The sequence below is a fragment of the Salvelinus namaycush genome, chromosome 1, assembly GCF_016432855.1.
Source record: "Salvelinus namaycush isolate Seneca chromosome 1, SaNama_1.0, whole genome shotgun sequence".
In the NCBI taxonomy this organism is placed as follows: Eukaryota; Metazoa; Chordata; class Actinopteri; order Salmoniformes; family Salmonidae; genus Salvelinus; species Salvelinus namaycush.
In genome coordinates this window covers 43960147-43979400 of record NC_052307.1, presented here as the reverse complement: position 1 = coordinate 43979400, position 19254 = coordinate 43960147, and the positions used below count along the sequence as shown (strand labels likewise).

Below are 19254 nucleotides of genomic sequence, written 5' to 3'. Positions count from 1 at the left end.
CCTGATTCCAATAATAAACTATTCAAACCTTTGATTAGTGTAATCAGGTGTGTGTATGCCTTTTGGTCCTCAGGACCAGGATTAAGAAACACTGATGTAATGCAAGACACCACGTCTTTGAGTTTGTGATGAAGCCCTTCATAATCAAAATGCATTATGTTGACATTATTATACTTACAAAATTAATAAATTTGAAAACATATGGAATCATGTAGTAACCAAAAAAGTGTTAAACAAATCAAAATATGTTTTATATTTGAGACTCTTCAAAGTAGCCACCCTTTGCCTTGATGACAGCTTTGCACACTCTTGGCATTCTCTCAACCAGCTTCATGAGGTAGTCACCTGGAATACATTTCAATTAACAGGTGTGCCTTGTTAAAAGTTAATTTGTGGAATTTCTTTCCTTCTTAATGCATTTGAGCCAATCAGTTGTGTTGTGAAAAGGTAGGGGTGGTATTCAGAAGATAGCCCTATTTGGTAAAATACCATATTATGGCAAGAACAACTCAAATCACCAAAGAGAAACAACAGTCCATCATTACTTTAAGACATGAAGGTCAGTCAATCTGGAACATTTCAAGAACTTTGAAAGTTTCTTCAAAAACCATCTAGCACTATGATAAAACTGGCTCTCATGAGGCCCACCACAGGAAAGGAAGACCCAGAGTTACCTCTGCTGCAGAGGATACGTTCATTAGAGTTACCAGCCTCAGAAATCAGCAATTAACCGTACCTCAGATTGCAGCCCAAATAAATGCTTCAGAGTTCAAGTAGCAGACTCTCAACATTAACTGTGCAGAGGAGACTGCGTGAATCAGGCCTTCATGGTCAAATTGCTGCAAAGAAACCACTACTAAAGGACACACAAAAAATAAGAGACTTTCTTGGGCCAAGAAACACAAGCAAAGGACATTAGACCGGCGGAAATCTGTCCTTTTGTCTGATGAGTCCAAATTTGAGATTTTTGGTTCCAACCGCCGTGTCTTTGTGAGACGCAGAGTAGGTGGATGGATGATCTTCGCATGTGTGGTTCCAACTGTGAAGCATGGAGGAGGTGTGATGGTGTTGGGGTGCTTTACTGGTGACAAATACAAATACATTTGTGTCCAAACTTGACTGGTACTGTATATTTTTCAACCATTTTCCATCCCAAAAATGAGGAATAAGCAAAGGCTTTGATTTCTGGTTAGACAGATGGAAAAGCGGTCAGATAAATACTTAAAAAGGTATTACAAATACATCAAGACACATGAAGTTGATTGAGTGAATGCTTAGAGTGTGCAAAGCTGTCATCAAGGCAAGGATAAATGAGTAGGTGTGTCCAATAAAATGCAAATTAATTACTTATAAAAATCATACAATGTGATTTTCTGGATATTTTATTTATTTATATATTTGATAAATACATTTCCCACATAGATTTATATTTTATTGAAATATATTCCAATATATCATTTTTCTGTATGTGCGATTTACTCCTGGCTAAAGACAAACATACTTGGAAGAATGTGTGTGTGTGTGTGTGTGCGTGCGTGCGCGCATGTGGCATAAACTTTCTGAAAGGTGAAACGCTGCTTAAAATTATACTATGTTAAAAAAAATATATCGTAAGAAAACATGTTGTATAAACAACTGCACTTTAATTCTGTCAGTCGCCTTTATAATGAATGATAAGGCAAACAAATACACACACACACACACATAGATAAAGACACAGGCTTTGTGGCTGTAATTTCACACATCCAGAACATAAAACTTTCAAAACAGAGGCATGATATTAACAATTGGTGTCTTATCAACTGCTGAAATACACAGCTTGCTTGTTTTCTTTGCAGACCAAATAATATTTAAAATGTTGAGATAAGTAGAGAGTGAATAGCGCTTGCTTGCTATTGGCCCCAGGTGTGGCAACAAGCAGGACATGGTGGCCTCAGAGATGTGTGTGTTTTGTGGGGGGAGCACTCAGGTGTGTGTGTGTGTGTGTGTGTGTGTGTGTGTGTGTGTGTGTGTGTGTGTGTGTGTGTGTGTGTGTGTGTGTGTGTGTGTGTGTGTGTGTGTGTGTGTGTGTGTGTGTGCGGTGGAGCAGAGCTCAGGTGATGACGGTGGGGCTGCGGCGTCCTGTCCTCTCATGGATGTCAGAGATCTTCAGGGCGATGGCAATGAGGGGACCCAGCACCGCCTGGGACACAGAACACACACACAGCTTTATACGCACTTTACACAAAGCACTAATACTGGCAATGGGGGGGGGACCAAGCACCGCCTGGTATACAGACAGCACACACTGCTTCATACACACTTCACACATTACTGCCACTACTTCAGGCTTTCTTTTCTAATGGAGAATGCCCATAGAGACCTTGAAAGGATGCACTACCACTGCTCATGTTCCAATAAGTGTACAATGTACGTGTGGTATTGGTATACTAGCAACATAGTTACAGCATACTCAAAATACAGGACGGCCAAGGGACAGTGACTGAGAATATGTTAATCCCTTACGTCCCTGTGTAAAAGGCATTGAAGGTAATCAGTAGTAGTGGTAGATTATAAGCCTGAATGCATTGGCATTCTCCATAACTAGACAGCCCTAACCCCAGAGCCTTCTACACTACCCACATTGGTTCCTACTATGAATCCAGTGTTGGGGAGTAGTGAACTACATATAGCTGTACTGTACAAACTTAATCAAGTATCTAAAACCAGCTTCAGAAATCGGGTGTATACTGTACTCCACCAAAACAAATGACAACAACAGCCTGAACATAAAAGCAAAAGCCCTCCAGTCTTACAGATAACTGTCTAACCAGACACCATAAATATCAACTCTATACACACTGAAGATACAGTATGGCAATTCTTTATAGGTTAAGTATTTACATTTACATTTCATTTAAGTCATTTAGCAGACGCTCTTATCCAGAGCGACTTACAAATTGGTGCATTCACCTTAAATACAGGTGCGTAAGTTACAAATGGGCTTCTTAGAACCTGCGTAAGCAAGGTTTTTTTATGCTCAGTATCTTTAATGAATCGAACATAAGCACACCGTCGGAAATGATCTTAAGACTAAGTTCAAGTGTAAATCTAATATTTATTTTTTAAATGAGGCCCCTGATGTGGCCTGTAAACCAGGAGTTTCCTAACAGCACATTGTTAGGGCAGGGGTTCCCAAACTTTTTCATTTAGGTCCCACTTCCAGCATTATGGAATATTCCGGAGTGCGCGCGCAACGTCTATTTCTATGGGCACAAGCACTGTACATGAGACAGACTGTTCACACCCCTCTTGTTGGTGGAAAAAACATTGAGCAGGCTTAAAGCTTATTTCCTGCAATTTGACACATTGTGTCATGGGGTGCAGAGGCAATGTTGCAGTTTTACAGCAAATTGTCTTGCAATTCTATACATTTTGCCATGTCTAATGTGTATTCGTGTTATATTTGAGTGACTCAAACATTACAACTAAATCTATTGGCTAAAAAACCTTGCTAAAAAACATTGGGCTAGTTAATCTGGACATTTCTGACAAGTTATAAATAGTTCTCTAAGGTATGTAATGACTGACATGACAAGAGGAACTGATGATGCACCACCCAATTTCAAATTGCACCTTGTGTATTCTACTATTACAACTTTCAAGACTAAAGTTGAAAGCTGGACTGAGTTACATTTTTTGGGGGGCGCCCAAACCACTGTGTTATGGTATAACTAGGCCCTCGAAGAAAGGCCTTATGATATACAGTATGTAATGTATTGTCATAAAGAGTTTAATTTTAAAGGCTAATAAGGCTGGTGGAACCGTTAATAAAGGGTTCTAGGATCAACCCTTCAAAGATTAAAAACGGTTCTTGGTAGAACCGTTTATAGAGGGTTCTAGGCAGAACAATTTACAGGGGGTTCTATGAAGAACCCTACATAGAAGGTTCTAGCTAAAACCCTCTGCAAAAAGGGTTCCCCTATTGGGACAAACTGAAGAATCCTATATGGTTCTACTCAGCACCTTTTTTTCTAAGACTCTAGATCCTCTGCTTAGTTCATGGGCCTGTAAGCTTGTAAATACAGAAAGAAACAGAAAGACCCTCTTATTGCCATTGCTGAGTTGTAGGAAACAAACACACAAACAATAACACACTCACGTGCGCACACACATATACACGCACACACTGTAATGTTATAGTACCTATCATAATGGATTCCAGTGTAAACTCCCTACCTGAGTTTCTCTGTTTTGTCTCTCGGGGTCTCTCTCTAAGCTCTCTGCATAGATCCGGACCGTGGCCCCGGCCCCTCCCCCACTCCCACTCAGACGGAAGACCAGACGGGATGCATCAGTGAAGACAATCCGCAGACCCTGTAAATAGACAGACCAGAGGCAGTGAGACAGGTAGACAGACCAGAGACAGTGAGACAGAGAGACAGACAGACCAGAGGCAGTGAGACAGGTAGACAGACAGACCAGAGGCAGTGAGACAGTGAGACAGACAGACCAGAGACAGTGAGACAGGTAGACAGACCGATCAGAAGCAGTGAGACATAGACAGACCAGAGGCATTGAGAAAGGTAGACAGACAGACCAGCGGCAGTGAGACAGGAAGACAGACAGACCAGTGGCAGAGACAGGTAGACAGACAGACCAGCGGCAGTGAGACAGGTAGACAGACAGACCAGTGGCAGTGAGACAGGTAGACATACATACCAGAGAGAGTGAGACAGGAAGACAGACCAGTGGCAGTGAGAAAGAGAGACAGACAGTCCAGAGGCAGTGAGACAGGAAGACAGACAGACCAGCGGCAGTGAGACAGAGACAGACAGACCAGAGGCATTGAGACAGGTAGACAGACAGACCAGTGGCAGTGAGACAGATAGACAGACAGACCAGTGGCAGTGAGACAGGTAGACAGACAGACCAGTGGCAGTGAGAAAGAGAGACAGACAGACCAGAGGCATTGAGACAGGAAGACAGACAGACCAGTGGCTGTGAGACAGAGAGACAGACAGACCAGAGGCAGTGAGACAGGAAGACATACAGACCAGTGGCTGTGAGACAGAGAGACAGACAGACCAGAGGCATTGAGACAGGAAGTTGACAGGCCAGAGGCAGTGAGACAGGTAGACAGACAGACCAGATGCATTGAGAAAGGTAGACAGACAGACCAGCGGCAGTGAGACAGAGAGACAGACAGACCAGAGGCATTGAGACAGGTAGACAGACCGATCAGAAGCAGTGAGACAGATAGACAGACCAGAGGCATTGAGACAGGTAGACAGACCAGAGGCAGTGAAACAGGTAGACAGGCAGACCAGAGACAGTGAGACAGGAAGACAGACCAGTGGCAGTGAGAAAGAGAGACAGACAGACCAGAGGCATTGAGACAGAGACAGACAGATCAGAGGCAGTGAGACCGGTAGACAGACAGACCAGCGGCAGTGAGACAGGAAGACAGACAGACCAGTGGCAGAGACAGGTAGACAGACAGACCAGCGGCAGTGAGACAGGTAGACAGACAGACCAGTGGCAGTGAGACAGGTAGACATACATACCAGAGAGAGTGAGACAGGAAGACAGACCAGTGGCAGTGAGAAAGAGAGACAGACAGTCCAGAGGCAGTGAGACAGGAAGACAGACAGACCAGCGGCAGTGAGACAGAGACAGACAGACCAGAGGCATTGAGACAGGTAGACAGACAGATCAGAGGCAGTGAGACCGGTAGACAGACAGTCCAGAGGCAGTGAGACAGGAAGACAGACAGACCAGTGGCAGTGAGACAGATAGACAGACAGACCAGTGGCGGTGAGACAGGTAGACAGACAGACCAGTGGCAGTGAGAAAGAGAGACAGACAGACCAGAGGCATTGAGACAGGAAGACAGACAGACCAGTGGCTGTGAGACAGGAAGACATACAGACCAGTGGCTGTGAGACAGAGAGACAGACAGACCAGAGGCATTGAGACAGGAAGTTGACAGGCCAGAGGCAGTGAGACAGGTAGACAGACAGACCAGATGCATTGAGAAAGGTAGACAGACAGACCAGCGGCAGTGAGACAGAGAGACAGACAGACCAGAGGCATTGAGACAGGTAGACAGACCGATCAGAAGCAGTGAGACAGATAGACAGACCAGAGGCATTGAGACAGGTAGACAGGCAGACCAGAGACAGTGAGACAGGAAGACAGACCAGTGGCAGTGAGAAAGAGAGACAGACAGACCAGAGGCATTGAGACAGAGACAGACAGATCAGAGGCAGTGAGACCGGTAGACAGACAGTCCAGCGGCAGTGAGGCAGAGACAGACAGACCAGAGGCATTGAGACAGGTAGACAGACAGATCAGAGGCAGTGAGACAGGTAGACAGACCGACCAGAGGCATTGAGAAAGGTAGACAGACAGACCAGCGGCAGTGAGACAGGTAGACAGACAGACCAGTGGCAGTGAGACAGACAGACCAGAGGCATTGAGACAGGTAGACAGACAGACCAGAGGCATTGAGACAGGTAGACAGACCGACCAGAGGCATTGAGAAAGGTAGACAGACAGACCAGCGGCAGTGAGACAGGTAGACAGACAGACCAGTGGCAGTGAGACAGACAGACCAGAGGCATTGAGACAGGTAGACAGACAGACCAGAGGCATTGAGACAGGTAGACAGACCGATCAGAGGCAACTGCACTGTTGGTTAAGGGTTTGTAAGTAAGCATTTCACGGTAAAGTCTACACTTGTTGTATTCGGCACATGTGACAAATAACGTTTGATTTGAGACTGGTAGACAGACAGTCCAGAGGCAGTGAGACAGAGGAGTCAGGGTTGTTTAATGCAGTATCAAATGACATCCACTAGGTGCCGCTGTAGTCATATGAGTAAAGGTAAGAATTGACCCTGCTGTGTGTATGTGTGTGTGTGTGTGCTTACCTACAGTGCAACCCTATCTGTGTTTGTGTACATGTAGTTGTTCGTTTGTGTCAGGAGAGAGAGGGTCAATGTACAATAGTATGTGTGTAATCTGTCTATGTGGTAAGAATTCAGTAGCATGCTACAGAGGCAACCCATTCATAGCTCTGTAAAGCCTCTCTTCCCTCGACATGTCATCACAGCCAGTCTGCATGTGTGCGTGTGTGTGCATGTGTGTTTGTTTGTATGTGCACAGCATGTGTACAGTATCTCTGTAGGTGTGAACATTTGTGAGCTTGTGTCTCTGTTTTAAGAATATATGTATACTCCGGCGTGTGTGTGTGTAAATATGCTTATGTGTGTGTACACGTATGTGCGGGACAGCTGACACCGCCCTCCCTCTCACAGGCAGACAGGCAGAGGGGAGAGACAACAGCTGACACAACCCGGGGGGGGGGGGAATGTCACACTTTTGATTGACTGACTTATTCGCTGTAATTGCAGCGAGCACAGTGGAGCACTGTGAGCTCACGGTGACAGTGAAGGATGGCCCAGGTTTGATCCTGCTACTGTCACAGGCCCGATTGGGACTGAAAACACACACACACACACACACACACACACACACACACACACATACATACACAAACATACAGCTAAACACACACACACGCGAGCGCACACACACAGACACACACGCTTCCATCTCTTATGCCATCATTACATCCCAGACCAAGACTCCTGACACCAATGGGTGGCCATCAGGATTTACGAGTCATTATTTTGTCTGTGTGTGTCATATGAGCTGGGGCTGGAGGCTGAGAAATGTCGATGCCAGGCTAGTTTCCACACATTCCAGGACAGAACGAGGTAGTCCGCAGGGTAAACTTCACAGACAAGGATATGATGGAGGCGGGGGGGCAGTGGTGTGTGTGTCTGTGTTTACATTCACCAACAGTAGACTGTCTATAACACTCATCATCTTTACTGAGATGTGTGTGGATGGCTGACACAGACTCCGATTCATCAGTCTTTCCACCAATCACAATAAAGGCCCCAGCCGAGACATATCTGCCTCCACCAATGACATTACAAACCCCAGACTAAACCAGGTCTACCAATCAGAATAAAGGCCAAGCTAAAACATCAGCCACTGTGACATCACTGCCTTATGCACATCACTTGTTCCCAAACCGTTTAGCCCTGTGACCCACCTACAATTTTGGGAGTCTTCTCATGACTCAACATGTCACCAGAACCAATGCCATAGACATATGGTCTAATGTGCTGAATAGCTTTTACTTCTGAAAAACCCGCAGGACTCGCCTGTGACCAGCGGGGCCTTCACACCATTTGGGAACCAGTGAAGTAAGAACCGGAGAGAAGTGTTTACCACTCAAAAGTATGTTCAACATCAACAGTAGGCCAACTGTTCCTAACCAGAGGTTGTATATCACACCACTACTGTATCTCTGCCTGTCTAGCTGCCCTGTTTCTGTCTCTCAGTGCTGGTGCAAAGCAGTGCTCTACTGTGTGTGTGTGTGTGTGTGTGTGTGTGTGTGTGTGTGTGTGTGTGTGTGTGTGTGTGTGTGTGTGTGTGTGTGTGTGTGTGTTTACTGGCTGAGGAGGAGGGATAGAGACAGCCATGCCCAAACATGGAACCCCACTCTGGGTACATGCACTCTGGGTGGTGTGGAGCAGAGAGGAGTAGGAGGATAGAAAGAGAGAAGGATAGAGGGAAGAGGACTTTTTGACTAATAAAGTGAACAATTATATAGACCTCATAGACAACCAAACCTCCTTTCCTTCTCCCCTCCTCCCCTCCTCTTCTCTCCCCTCTTCCCCTCCTCCCCTTCCCTCCTCTCAGAGCCATGGGGCAGGTAGACTGACCTGGTTGCGGACCACGGTTCCGTCCACAGGGTCGACGTACTCAAAGTTATCAGCCCGCTCCACGCTGTAGACAGCATTCCCCACAGCAAACTTCTGGCTTGGGAAGGCTTTGTCTGTGATCACCCCCTCCAAGTCCCTCATCAGATAGAAGGCTGCTCTGGGGTCCACCCCCTCATAGTCAAACCTGGGGACACACATACACAGGTGTGAACACAGGTGCGCGCGCACAGATTACATTAACGTTTTAGTCATTTGGCAGACGCTCTTATCCAGAGCGACTTACAGGCGCAAAAGTAACTTGCTCAAGGGCACATCAACAAATTGTTCACCTAGTCGGCTCGGGGATTCGAACCACATACACATACACAAATGCAGCATAAAGACACACAAACACTCCTTGAAACCACAAGCACAGAGACAAACACATTTTAAGACACTTAATTAACTGTAGAGCTTCTTTAAACAACGTTAGAGCCTTGACATTTACAGACACTGAACAATTCCTGACATAAATCTCCATTCATGTACTATGTCTTCACAGTAAAGCCCAAACAAAGTCCCAACAGTTGGGTCTGTGTTGAGACTGAGGTGGTTATTTCCCCTCCATCTCCCACTGTGTGCTGTGGGAAGTCTGTGTCCGGTTTAGGAACATTTACGTGGGAATATTGAGCATTATGTATTTGGACAATGGGGAACACTGGCAGTACTAGTCTCTCTGTCTCTCCTGGGGGAGCAGCTAAAATAAGAGCTAGAAGGGGGGGGTGGGGACAGGGGGGACGGACTGAGATAAAGAGACTAATGGGGGGTGCATAACGGAGTCATCCGGGGCAGGAGAAGGGGACACCTTATGCAACACCAAGGCATCAATATGGTTTTAATGGGGGGGGGGGGGTCCATTGATTGATTGATTGATTGCATAGCAGAGTATCGACTGTAGTGACCTGCAGAAGTAGTTGCGTCCGAGCTTGGCCCAGTGGTCCTTGACGATCTCATCCACGCCCTGTTTCCTGGCAGCCATCATGGACAGCCACACCAGCACCGACCACAGACCGTCCTTCTCACGGATGTGGTCTGAACCTGTACACGGGTGGAGAAAAGGTAGCCCAGGAGAACATGAACCTTCATAACCCTGTTTTAAACCTTCATAACCCTGTTATTACCTGTTACAAACATATGGGGCAGAGTGGGATGTTAGACCAACATGGGATATTTTTGAAGGGATGTTACCCTGGAGAATTCCTTGGCTAAAACTGATTAAAACAAGGTTTATTTCATAGGCAATTTAACAGACATTCTAACAGGCATTCTGACAAGAACCCTTTCTTCAGTTCAACTCTGAGCCATAGACTTTAACAGCCACTAGTTTGTTTCTCTGGCTCTCACACAAACACACAAACATGCCTCTCCTGAGTCTCTCTGGGAGTCTGATGGCTTTCTACAGAACAGGAAGCCAGCTCTCTCACAACACATTCTGTTGGTAGTACTATTCACATTGCTGATATTGATGTGGCTCAGTTGGGTTGGAAAATGGTGCTTGTAGAACCAGGGTTGTGGGTTTGATTTCCCGCATGGCCACATATGCTGAACGTATGAGTAAAAGTTGTTGTTATGTAGTTATTTAGAAGACACTCTTATATAGAGTGACTTACAGTATGGTTAACTGTAAAGTATTTAGGTAGCCTAGTGGTTAGAGCATTGGGCCAATAACTGAAAGGTTGCTATGTCGAATCCCCGAGCTGACAAGGTAAAAATCTGTCGTTCTGCCCCCAAACAAGGCAGTTAACCCACTGTTCCTAGGCCGTCATTGTTAATAAGAATTTGTTCTTAACTGACTTGCCTAGTTAAATAAAGGTAAAATAAAAACAAAGTCGGCTGGGGAGAGAGGAGTATACTAACACAGACAGACTGGTATCTCTTTAAGTGCAGCTAGTCTCTCTGTGGAGAGATCCGTCTGTTCACACTGCCAGTGATCTCTAACTGTGTCACGGCCGTTGTAAGGAGGAGACCAAGGCGCAGCGTGATATTCGTACATTCTTCTTTAATAAAGAACGAAACACTGAACAAACTAACAAAATAACAAAACGATACGTGAAGCTAATATGGATAGTGCAGACAGGCAACTAAACATAGAACAAGAACCCACAAAACCGAAAGGGAAAATGGCAACCTAAATATGATCCCCAATCAGAGACAACGATAAACAGCTGCCTCTGATTGGGAACCAATTCAGGCCACCACAGACATACATATGCCTAGACTTACCAACACCCCTAGACATACAAAAAACCCTAGACATTACAAAACAAGCATACCCACCCTCGTCACACCCTGACCTAACCAAAATAATAAAGAAAACATAGATAACTAAGGTCAGGGCGTGAAAAACTGAGGTGGCCTATTCTACACTAAGGACCAGATCTAAGTGTGAGTTGCAGTGCAAAATTCACACCTGTTAGTTTTAGATGGGAATAAAAGACGCAAACAATAAAGTTATGTGCATTCGGAAAGTATTCAGACCCCTTGACTTTTTCCACATTTTGTTACGTTAAAGCCTTATTCTAAGATGGATTGAATCGTTTTTCTCATCAATCTAAACACAATACCACATAATGACAAAGCAAAAACAGGTTTTTAGATATTTTTGCAATTTTATGAGGAAAACCCCCCTCCCGAAATATCTCATTTACATAAGTATTCAGATCTTTTACTCTGTACTTTCTTGAAGGACCTTTGGTAACGATCAAGTCTTCTTGGGTATGACGCTACAAGCTTGGCACACTTGTATTTGGGGAGGTTCTCCAATTCTTCTCTGCAGATTCTCTCAAGCGCTGTCAGGTTGGATGGGGAGCGCCGCTGCACAGCTATTTTCAGGTCTTTCCAGAGATGTTCGATCTGGTTCAAGTCCAGGCTCTGGCTGGGCCACTCAAGGACATTTTCACTTGCTTTGGCAATGTTAACATATGTTTTCCATGCCAATAAAGCCCTTGAATTGAATTGACTTGTCTCGAAGCCACTCCTGCGTTGTCTTGGCTGTGTGCTTAGGGTTGTTGTCCTGTTGGAAGGTGAACCTTCACCCCAGTCTGAGGTCCTGAGCACTCTGGAGCAGGTTTTCATCAATGATCTCTCTGTACTTTGCTCCGTTCATCTTTCCCCTACATCCTGACTAGTCTCCCAGTCCCTGCCGCTGAAAAACATCCCCACAGCATGATGCTGCCTCCACCATGCTTCACCGTAGGGATGGTGGCAGGTTTCCTCAAGATGTGATGCTTGGCATTCAGGCTAAAGAGTTCAATCTTGGTTATATCAGACCAGAGAATCTTGTTTCTCATGGTCTGAGAGTCCTTTAGGTGCCTTTTGGCAAACTCCAAGCGAGCTGTCGTGCCTTTTACTGAGGAGTGGCTTCCGTCTGGCCACTCTACCATAAAGGCCTGATTGGTGGAGTGCTGCAGAGATGGTTGTCCTTCTGGAAGGTTCTCCCATCTCCACAGAGGAACTCTGGAGCTTTGTCAGAGGGACCATCGTGTTCTTGGTCACCCTCCTGACCAAGGCCCTTCTCCCCCGATTGCTCAGTTTGGCCGGGCAGCCAACTCTAGGAAGAGTCTTGGTGGTTCCAAACTTCTTCCATTTAAGAATGATGGAGGCCACTGTGTTCTTGGGGACCTTCAATGCTTCAGACATTTTTTTGGTACCCTTCCTCTGATCTGTGCCTCGACACAATCCTGTCTCGGAGCTCTGTGGACAATTCCTTTGACCACAGGTTTGGTTTTGGCTTTGACATGCACTGTCAACTGTGGGACCTTATATAGACAGGTGTGTGCCTTTCCAAATCATGTCCAATCAATTGAATTTACCACAGGTGGAAACATCTCAAGGATGATCAATGGAAATTGGATTAATCTGAGCTCAATTTTGAGTATCATAGCAAAGGGTCTGAATACTTATGTAAATACGGTATTTCTGTTTTTATTTTTAATACCTTTGCAAGACATTTTTAAAAATCTTTTTTTCCTTTGTCATTATGGGGTATTGTGTGTAGATTGATCAGGATTTTTATTTATTTAATCCATTTTAGAATAAGGCTGTAATTTAACAAAATGTGGAAAAAGTCAAGGGGTCTGAATACTTTTCCGAATGCACTGTATATGGAATTAAACATATCTTTATTCACGTAGGCCCCAATTCCAACTCGAGTTAAACGAGCGTAAAATGGAATGTTATTCCCTTTTTATACACTTTTCTGTCTATGCCCATTTTTTTAACTTTAACTTAAGAATGAGAATAGCATACTATTCACTATTAATTCGGGGTGGAGATCTGAGAAATGAAGGCGTGGCAGAGCTGTGTCTACAAATAAGCCGTATTCTGGCCTTGATGTAATTCCCTCATAATTCCATCACCTTTACGTGCGAGCAAACAAGAATAAGGTCGAACGAACTTGCTGTTTCCAAGTGGAAAAAATCAACTTTTTCCCCGATATAAATAACAGGATTCTCCATGCACTGTATTTTACAACTTGATAAGAGCTATTGATAAGAGCTAGGTAAATGAGTAATCCATTTGGAGAAGGGGATTGTAAATACACATAGCAACTGTTTTAGATTAGTTTTCTTTATGATCCCTGGAGAAAAAAGTAAAACGAGCCACAGTGAAATAGGCTGTAAATAGCTGTGCTGTTATTCCCAGAATTTTTATTGTGTGCCCTCATAATTTGGGTGGATGAAATTTGGACACCCAAGCTACAGGCTTCTGTGGGGCTAAACCTGCAGAGTTTATGTATGAGCTTTAGAATGTTATAATTATAGCCAATGCCTGGGCTTTTCTCCGTTTGATTTTTTTAAACAATTTGTATCATGTTAAATATTAGCCAGTATCGGGAGCCACCATCAGTAAGACCCACATACATTAATAACAGTCACTTTAATGTTTGTTTCCTTCAATTTGAAGCTTACATTCTGCATCATTCCCTGCATTTACCTTTCTTTCCTCTGTCACATCCGTGTAAGTTGTTCCTGAGGGTCGCTAGCATTAGTGGATCATATTAGGCTAACGCTGTGCAATAATTTAGGACATGTAGCCTATTTGAATAATTCTGGAACTCAGACCACACGTAGCAGGTTAAACCTGGAGCCTGGCGCATGGTTCACGACGACTGGACCGTTGTCATCACAGTTCCATGATTAGTGAGAGTTTGGGTACATTCATAGGACTATTATTCAACCCCTATTGTACACTTTTCTTTCCACCTTCCAATATTTCATGGTTTGAACTTGAATATGACAACTTTCAGGATGAATCAAACCACTGTATTTATTCATCGATATATTTTGTGGATAAAGGCTCTCCAAACCTGTTTTCTTTTATGGTTCATACATACTTTTCTTAACCCTAAAATGTGCCTAAATAATCTACAAAATCAGAGTATTTTTTTATCTACCAGTTGATGCTGAAATTGAGACGAATATGCATAGATGGCTGTCTTTCATTGATCCCTATTTTCTGAACCCATTCTCTCGATGTATTCTAGTCTGTCGGCAAAATTATAATTAAAGGTACACCATATTTAAAGGGATGGCTTAAGATAAGTGTACTGAAAACCCGATTGAATGAAAACTCCAAGCGAAAATCTGTTGGCCAACAAGTGGGAGGGTTTTCAGCTGTTGAATTACATTTATTCAGCATGCGCAAGTGAACCACGCCTGCAAAGCCCATTATGCACCTTCATAAGTCTGAATACCAACTACTAAGAAGTGCGTAGGAAAGGCGTGCGTAAGAAAGGCGGAACCGGCCCATAGTACACTGAAAAAAATATAGGTTCTTAAATGAAATGGTTCTTCCTCAGCTCTTAAGGTTCCTTGGAGAATTCTTGCTCGATAAAGAACCTTTGACCTAAGAGTGGGGTTCTTGACGTGACATCTACAGTTCTTCCAAATTCTAAAAGGTTCTCAAAATGTATGGAAGCCTGCAGATGTGTCCCTTTCATAGCATTCACCAGTGTTAACTTAATTTTTCAGTTTAAAATTTCTAGTGTTGAGTTAAAACATTACTATAAAGAGTTAAAATAACATTCAGTGGTGTAAAATAACCCCAGTGTTGGTGTTAATAACCAGAGTTTAACCAAAACCATGCCCATCATTATCATATTTCCCAGCATGCTCTATTGCAGGTTGATTTTTATAATTGTTTGTTTCAACATCTATGTTTTTGCATGTACATTGATTGATTGAATGCAACAACTATGTCTCTGACACTTGCAAACACAGTCATGGGCGGTACTGGTAACTCGGGCGGTACTGGTAATTCACTCTAAAGGCACCCTGGGAAATATGCAAATCAGGCTTAAAAGCAGGGCTATTCAATTCCGGTCATGGACGACCAAAAAACATTTCTGGTTTGGGATTTTGTATGGTTCTTCAAAGAACCATCCCATTTATGGTTCCAACTTGTACCTTTTACATCTGCTCCTTTCTTTTTAACATATATTTTTTGTTATGTTCTATGTTTTGTTTCCTGTGGAAACTAAGAGGTGCATACTTTGTTGTGGAGTAAATGGTTAGTAAGTCTGGCCCTATTAGAACACTGTACGGCTGTTGGGAAATTGACAGTTGCCAATTTCCTCTGCCTCGCCGCTGTCTCTCTCCACCCCCTCTCTGTCTTTCTGATTTCATTGAAGTGAATTTTATTGTGGACATGCGCACGTACGCAAGCACACATGCACCGGCGCACGCACGCACACACACACACACACACACACACACACACACACACACACACACACACACACACACACACACACACACACACACACACACACACACACACACACACACACACACACACACACACACACACACACACACACACACAGACAGAGAGACACTGGATGTCTTTACAAGCTGTCTAATAAAACCAAAAAAAATCACAAGATCAAAATCACAAGATCAGTCCTTTCCTTCCATCTGCCTCGTAGTGTATAACAATAATAAGAAGAATGAGAATAATAATGATAATAATCTCCTGACCTTTATATCTTTCAGCTACAAACCACCAATTTGATTCTCTGCCAATTTCAAGACAATGAGCAATAATAATGGAATGGTTTTATGAAGCACTTTGAGAAGATCTCAAAGCTCAAATTTGATTCTATGTATGTAAATTAGAAGACAAAAAAATACAGACCGGACTAATGTTTATGAATAAAAGTTCCAGCTGTAGCTGTTTGACAGGGAGAGAGAGGATCGAAAATAGCCCTAATTTACTGCTGCTCCTTCTAGCCGTTTAGCCTTAAATGGGTCGAGCAAAGCACAAAGTCACATAGCACTCTGTCCTATTCATCTCTGTCTCTTCCACTTCTTCCCCTGCTCTCCATTCCCCCTCGTTCTCTTTTCCCTTAATTACCTCCTTATCTACTGTCCCCCTGCATCTCTCTTTCCTTTCCTCTCTCTCCTGCTCACTTCAACTTTCTCTACTTCTTTCTCCTGTTCCCTCCCACCTTCCCTCTTTCCCTCTCCATACTCCTCTTTCCCTTTCTATCTCTCTCTCCATCTTAGATGCCTCAGATTTCACTTGCTTTGGCAATGTAAACATATGTTTCCCATGCCAATAAAGCCCCTTAAATTGAAATTGAGAGAGAAAGAGAGAGAGTGAGTGAGTGAGTGAGTGAGTGAGTGAGTGAGAGAGAGAGAGAGAGAGAGAAAGAGGGAGAGAGAGAATAAGAGAGTTTTTCCTGGTGGGCTGAGCAGCTGCCAGCAGAGGCAGAGGGTTCTGGTGATTCACAGAGCTCCTCTCTCCTTTTATAGCAGAAGAATGGGGATTATTTACACACACACACACACAGCCCCTCATATGTATTATGCTGGGATGACTCCCACCAGGCCTCTCTATTTAAGGATGTGATGTACTGTATATGGATGCTGCTGGAACAGACTGGCTTTTACTGAAAGTTGAGCAAACTTAGCTGTTAACAAGCTGCAGTACGGCTCAGATGAATGTAAATGTCAAACAGGAGTAGAGAGAAACAGTCAGTAACACTCACTTGTCCCGAAGCTCTCCTCTCCGCAGAGCGAGCACCTCCCGGAGTCCATCAGGTTCCCAAAGAACCTCCAGCCTGTAGGAGTCTCATACAGCGCCACCTTCAAGGCCTTGGCCACCCTACACACACACACACACACACACGGGTTAGTGATAGTTAGAGTATGTATACACACACATAAATGCACACACGCACACGCACACACATAATTTGGATTGGACAACACACCTCTGGAGAACATAATCAACATTAGCCAATGTATGAGTAGCCCCTTTCTCCAGTTATGAGTCAGAGCTCACAAACTACAAAGTGACCTTTCAGGCTGTTGGCCTGCCAAATCAATCTGCCATCTACTTATCCAATAACTTAATAAGGAGAAAAGAGAGCATCAAAACTAGCTAACCTTTCAGCTAATTGAGCCATGTGCTCTATCACACAGTCACAGAGAGAAAGTGACAGCAAGAGAGAGAGAGAGAGAATACCAAAATACCGTACGACAGACAATGTATACACCCTTATTGACAAACAAACAAAACAAAAGCAAAGTCTTGTCAAAAAAGCTTTTGATTCAATTTGAGGATCTGCTATACAAATTGATGGAAAGCGGTGTTGGGGGAAAACATATGACATTCTAAAATGAATGTACACAAACAGCTTGTGCAGTTAAAATTGGCAATAAAAACACATATATCTTTCCTCAGAGCTGTGGGATGAGACAGGGATGCAGCTTGAGCCCCACCCTCTTCAACATATACTGTATATCAATGAATTGGCGAGGGCACTGGAACAGTCTGCAGCACTCAGCCTCAACCTATTTGACTCGGAAATCAAATGTTGACTGTTTGCAGATTAACTGGTGCTTCTGTCCCCAAGCAAGGAGAGCCTGCAGCAGCACCTAGATCTTCTGCACAGATTCTGTCAGACTTAGGCCATGAGAGTGAATCTCAGGAAGACAAAAATAATGGTGTCCCAAAAAAGGGTCCAGTAGCCAGGACAACAAATACAAACTATATGTAGACATCGTTGCCCTAGAGCACACAAAGAACTCGTCACTTCCTGTTGAACGCGGAACAAGGGAGAGCTCGGTTTGTTGTTTTGGAAAGTCTATTGAAAAAGTTTGGTTACTAGCTAGCTACCTTTTGAGTTTGGATCCCGCGACACGGATGGCATTACTTGCCTGGACCGCAACTATCTGCCCAGTGATCCTGCCGACCAAGGCCGGGTCTGAGGAGTTGTTTGGCGTAGCATCAAGGTAGTGGTGTTTTCTTGAGAGCTTGAACACAGCCCGCGACTCGGTTAACCATTATGGCCGGGACCGCAGATTGTCCCGGGCTTGTGGCTGTCTAGACCCCTGCTGTTTGTTGTTGTTGTTCTTTTCAATCTTCCCTGCGACCTGCCTGTCTGTGAGGTGTGAGAAGTAACAGCGTAGTCTACGTTGTTACCATGACAACGACCAAAGCCAGCGGGAGTACCGTTGAGGACAGTGTTGTCTCTCTATCACAGGTGAAGGATCTTTTAAGCAAACAAAAAGGGTTCTACAAGCAGTTGTTACAACAACAAGAGAATAGCTTCAAGTGTTCTGTCCAAATACTGGTGGAGTCAATACTGGTGACAGCAATCTGTAAGTCATTCAGAGATGACATAATTTCTGTATGTGAATCCAACAATGACGGATAATCAGATTATCTCGAGAGACAATCAAGGTCGAACAACATGGTTGTGGACGGAGTTGCAGAATCTCCACATGAGACCTGGACGGAGTCTGAGGGCAAAGTGAGGGAAATGATCTCGGAGGAACTGAAGATTTGAACACAGGAGGATTGAGGTGGAGCATGCCCACAGGACTGGAAAACCCACCAGCGACCCAGGTTACAGGGCCAGGCCGATTGTGGTCAAGTTCACATATTAGCCATTACTGAGACTCACTTAGATAATTTGTTTGTGGGAAAACTTAGGCAGGAAATGCCAACAACGAACAGTGAGCCATCATACATGTATAAAAAAACATATAATGAAAGAAAAGCATTGCAACTTTACATTTTGTAAAGTTAGTGTAGGAGAGGTGGAAAAAATATTGTTATAAATCAATAATAACAAACCTCCTGGCATTGACAACTTAGATGGAAAGCTACTGAGGATGGTAGCTGACTCTATAGCCACTCCTATCTGTCATATCTTTAATCTGAGCCTAGAGGAAGGTGCTTGTCCTCAGGCCTGGAGGGAAGCCAAAGTAATTCTGCTCCTCAAGAGTGGTAAAGCAGCCTTTAGTGGTTCTAACAGTAGACCTATCAGCTTGCTGCCGGCTCTTAGAAAACTGTTGGGAAAAAATGTGTTTGACCAACAATACTTCTCTGTATTTATTTTTTTACTTAACCTTTATTTAACTAGGCAAGTCAGTTAAGAACAAATTCTTATTTCGGCCTACCCCGGCCAAACCCCGACG

General features: G+C 44.0%; 1 protein-coding gene across 1 annotated transcript in view; it reads right to left on the bottom strand.

Moving 5' to 3' along the window:
* Positions 1–1381: 1381 nt before the first annotated feature.
* LOC120044366 (phosphoglucomutase-like protein 5) overlaps positions 1382–19254 on the bottom strand; it is a 40783-nt gene continuing 22910 nt past the window's right edge. Inside the window, exons 7-11 of the mRNA XM_038988994.1 lie at positions 16815–16930; positions 9724–9859; positions 8783–8966; positions 4219–4356; positions 1382–2182 (exon numbers count right to left, since the gene is read on the bottom strand). Coding sequence (XP_038844922.1) covers positions 2093–2182; positions 4219–4356; positions 8783–8966; positions 9724–9859; positions 16815–16930 — 664 coding nt within the window. The 3' untranslated portion in view covers positions 1382–2092. The remainder of the gene's footprint in view (positions 2183–4218; positions 4357–8782; positions 8967–9723; positions 9860–16814; positions 16931–19254) is intronic.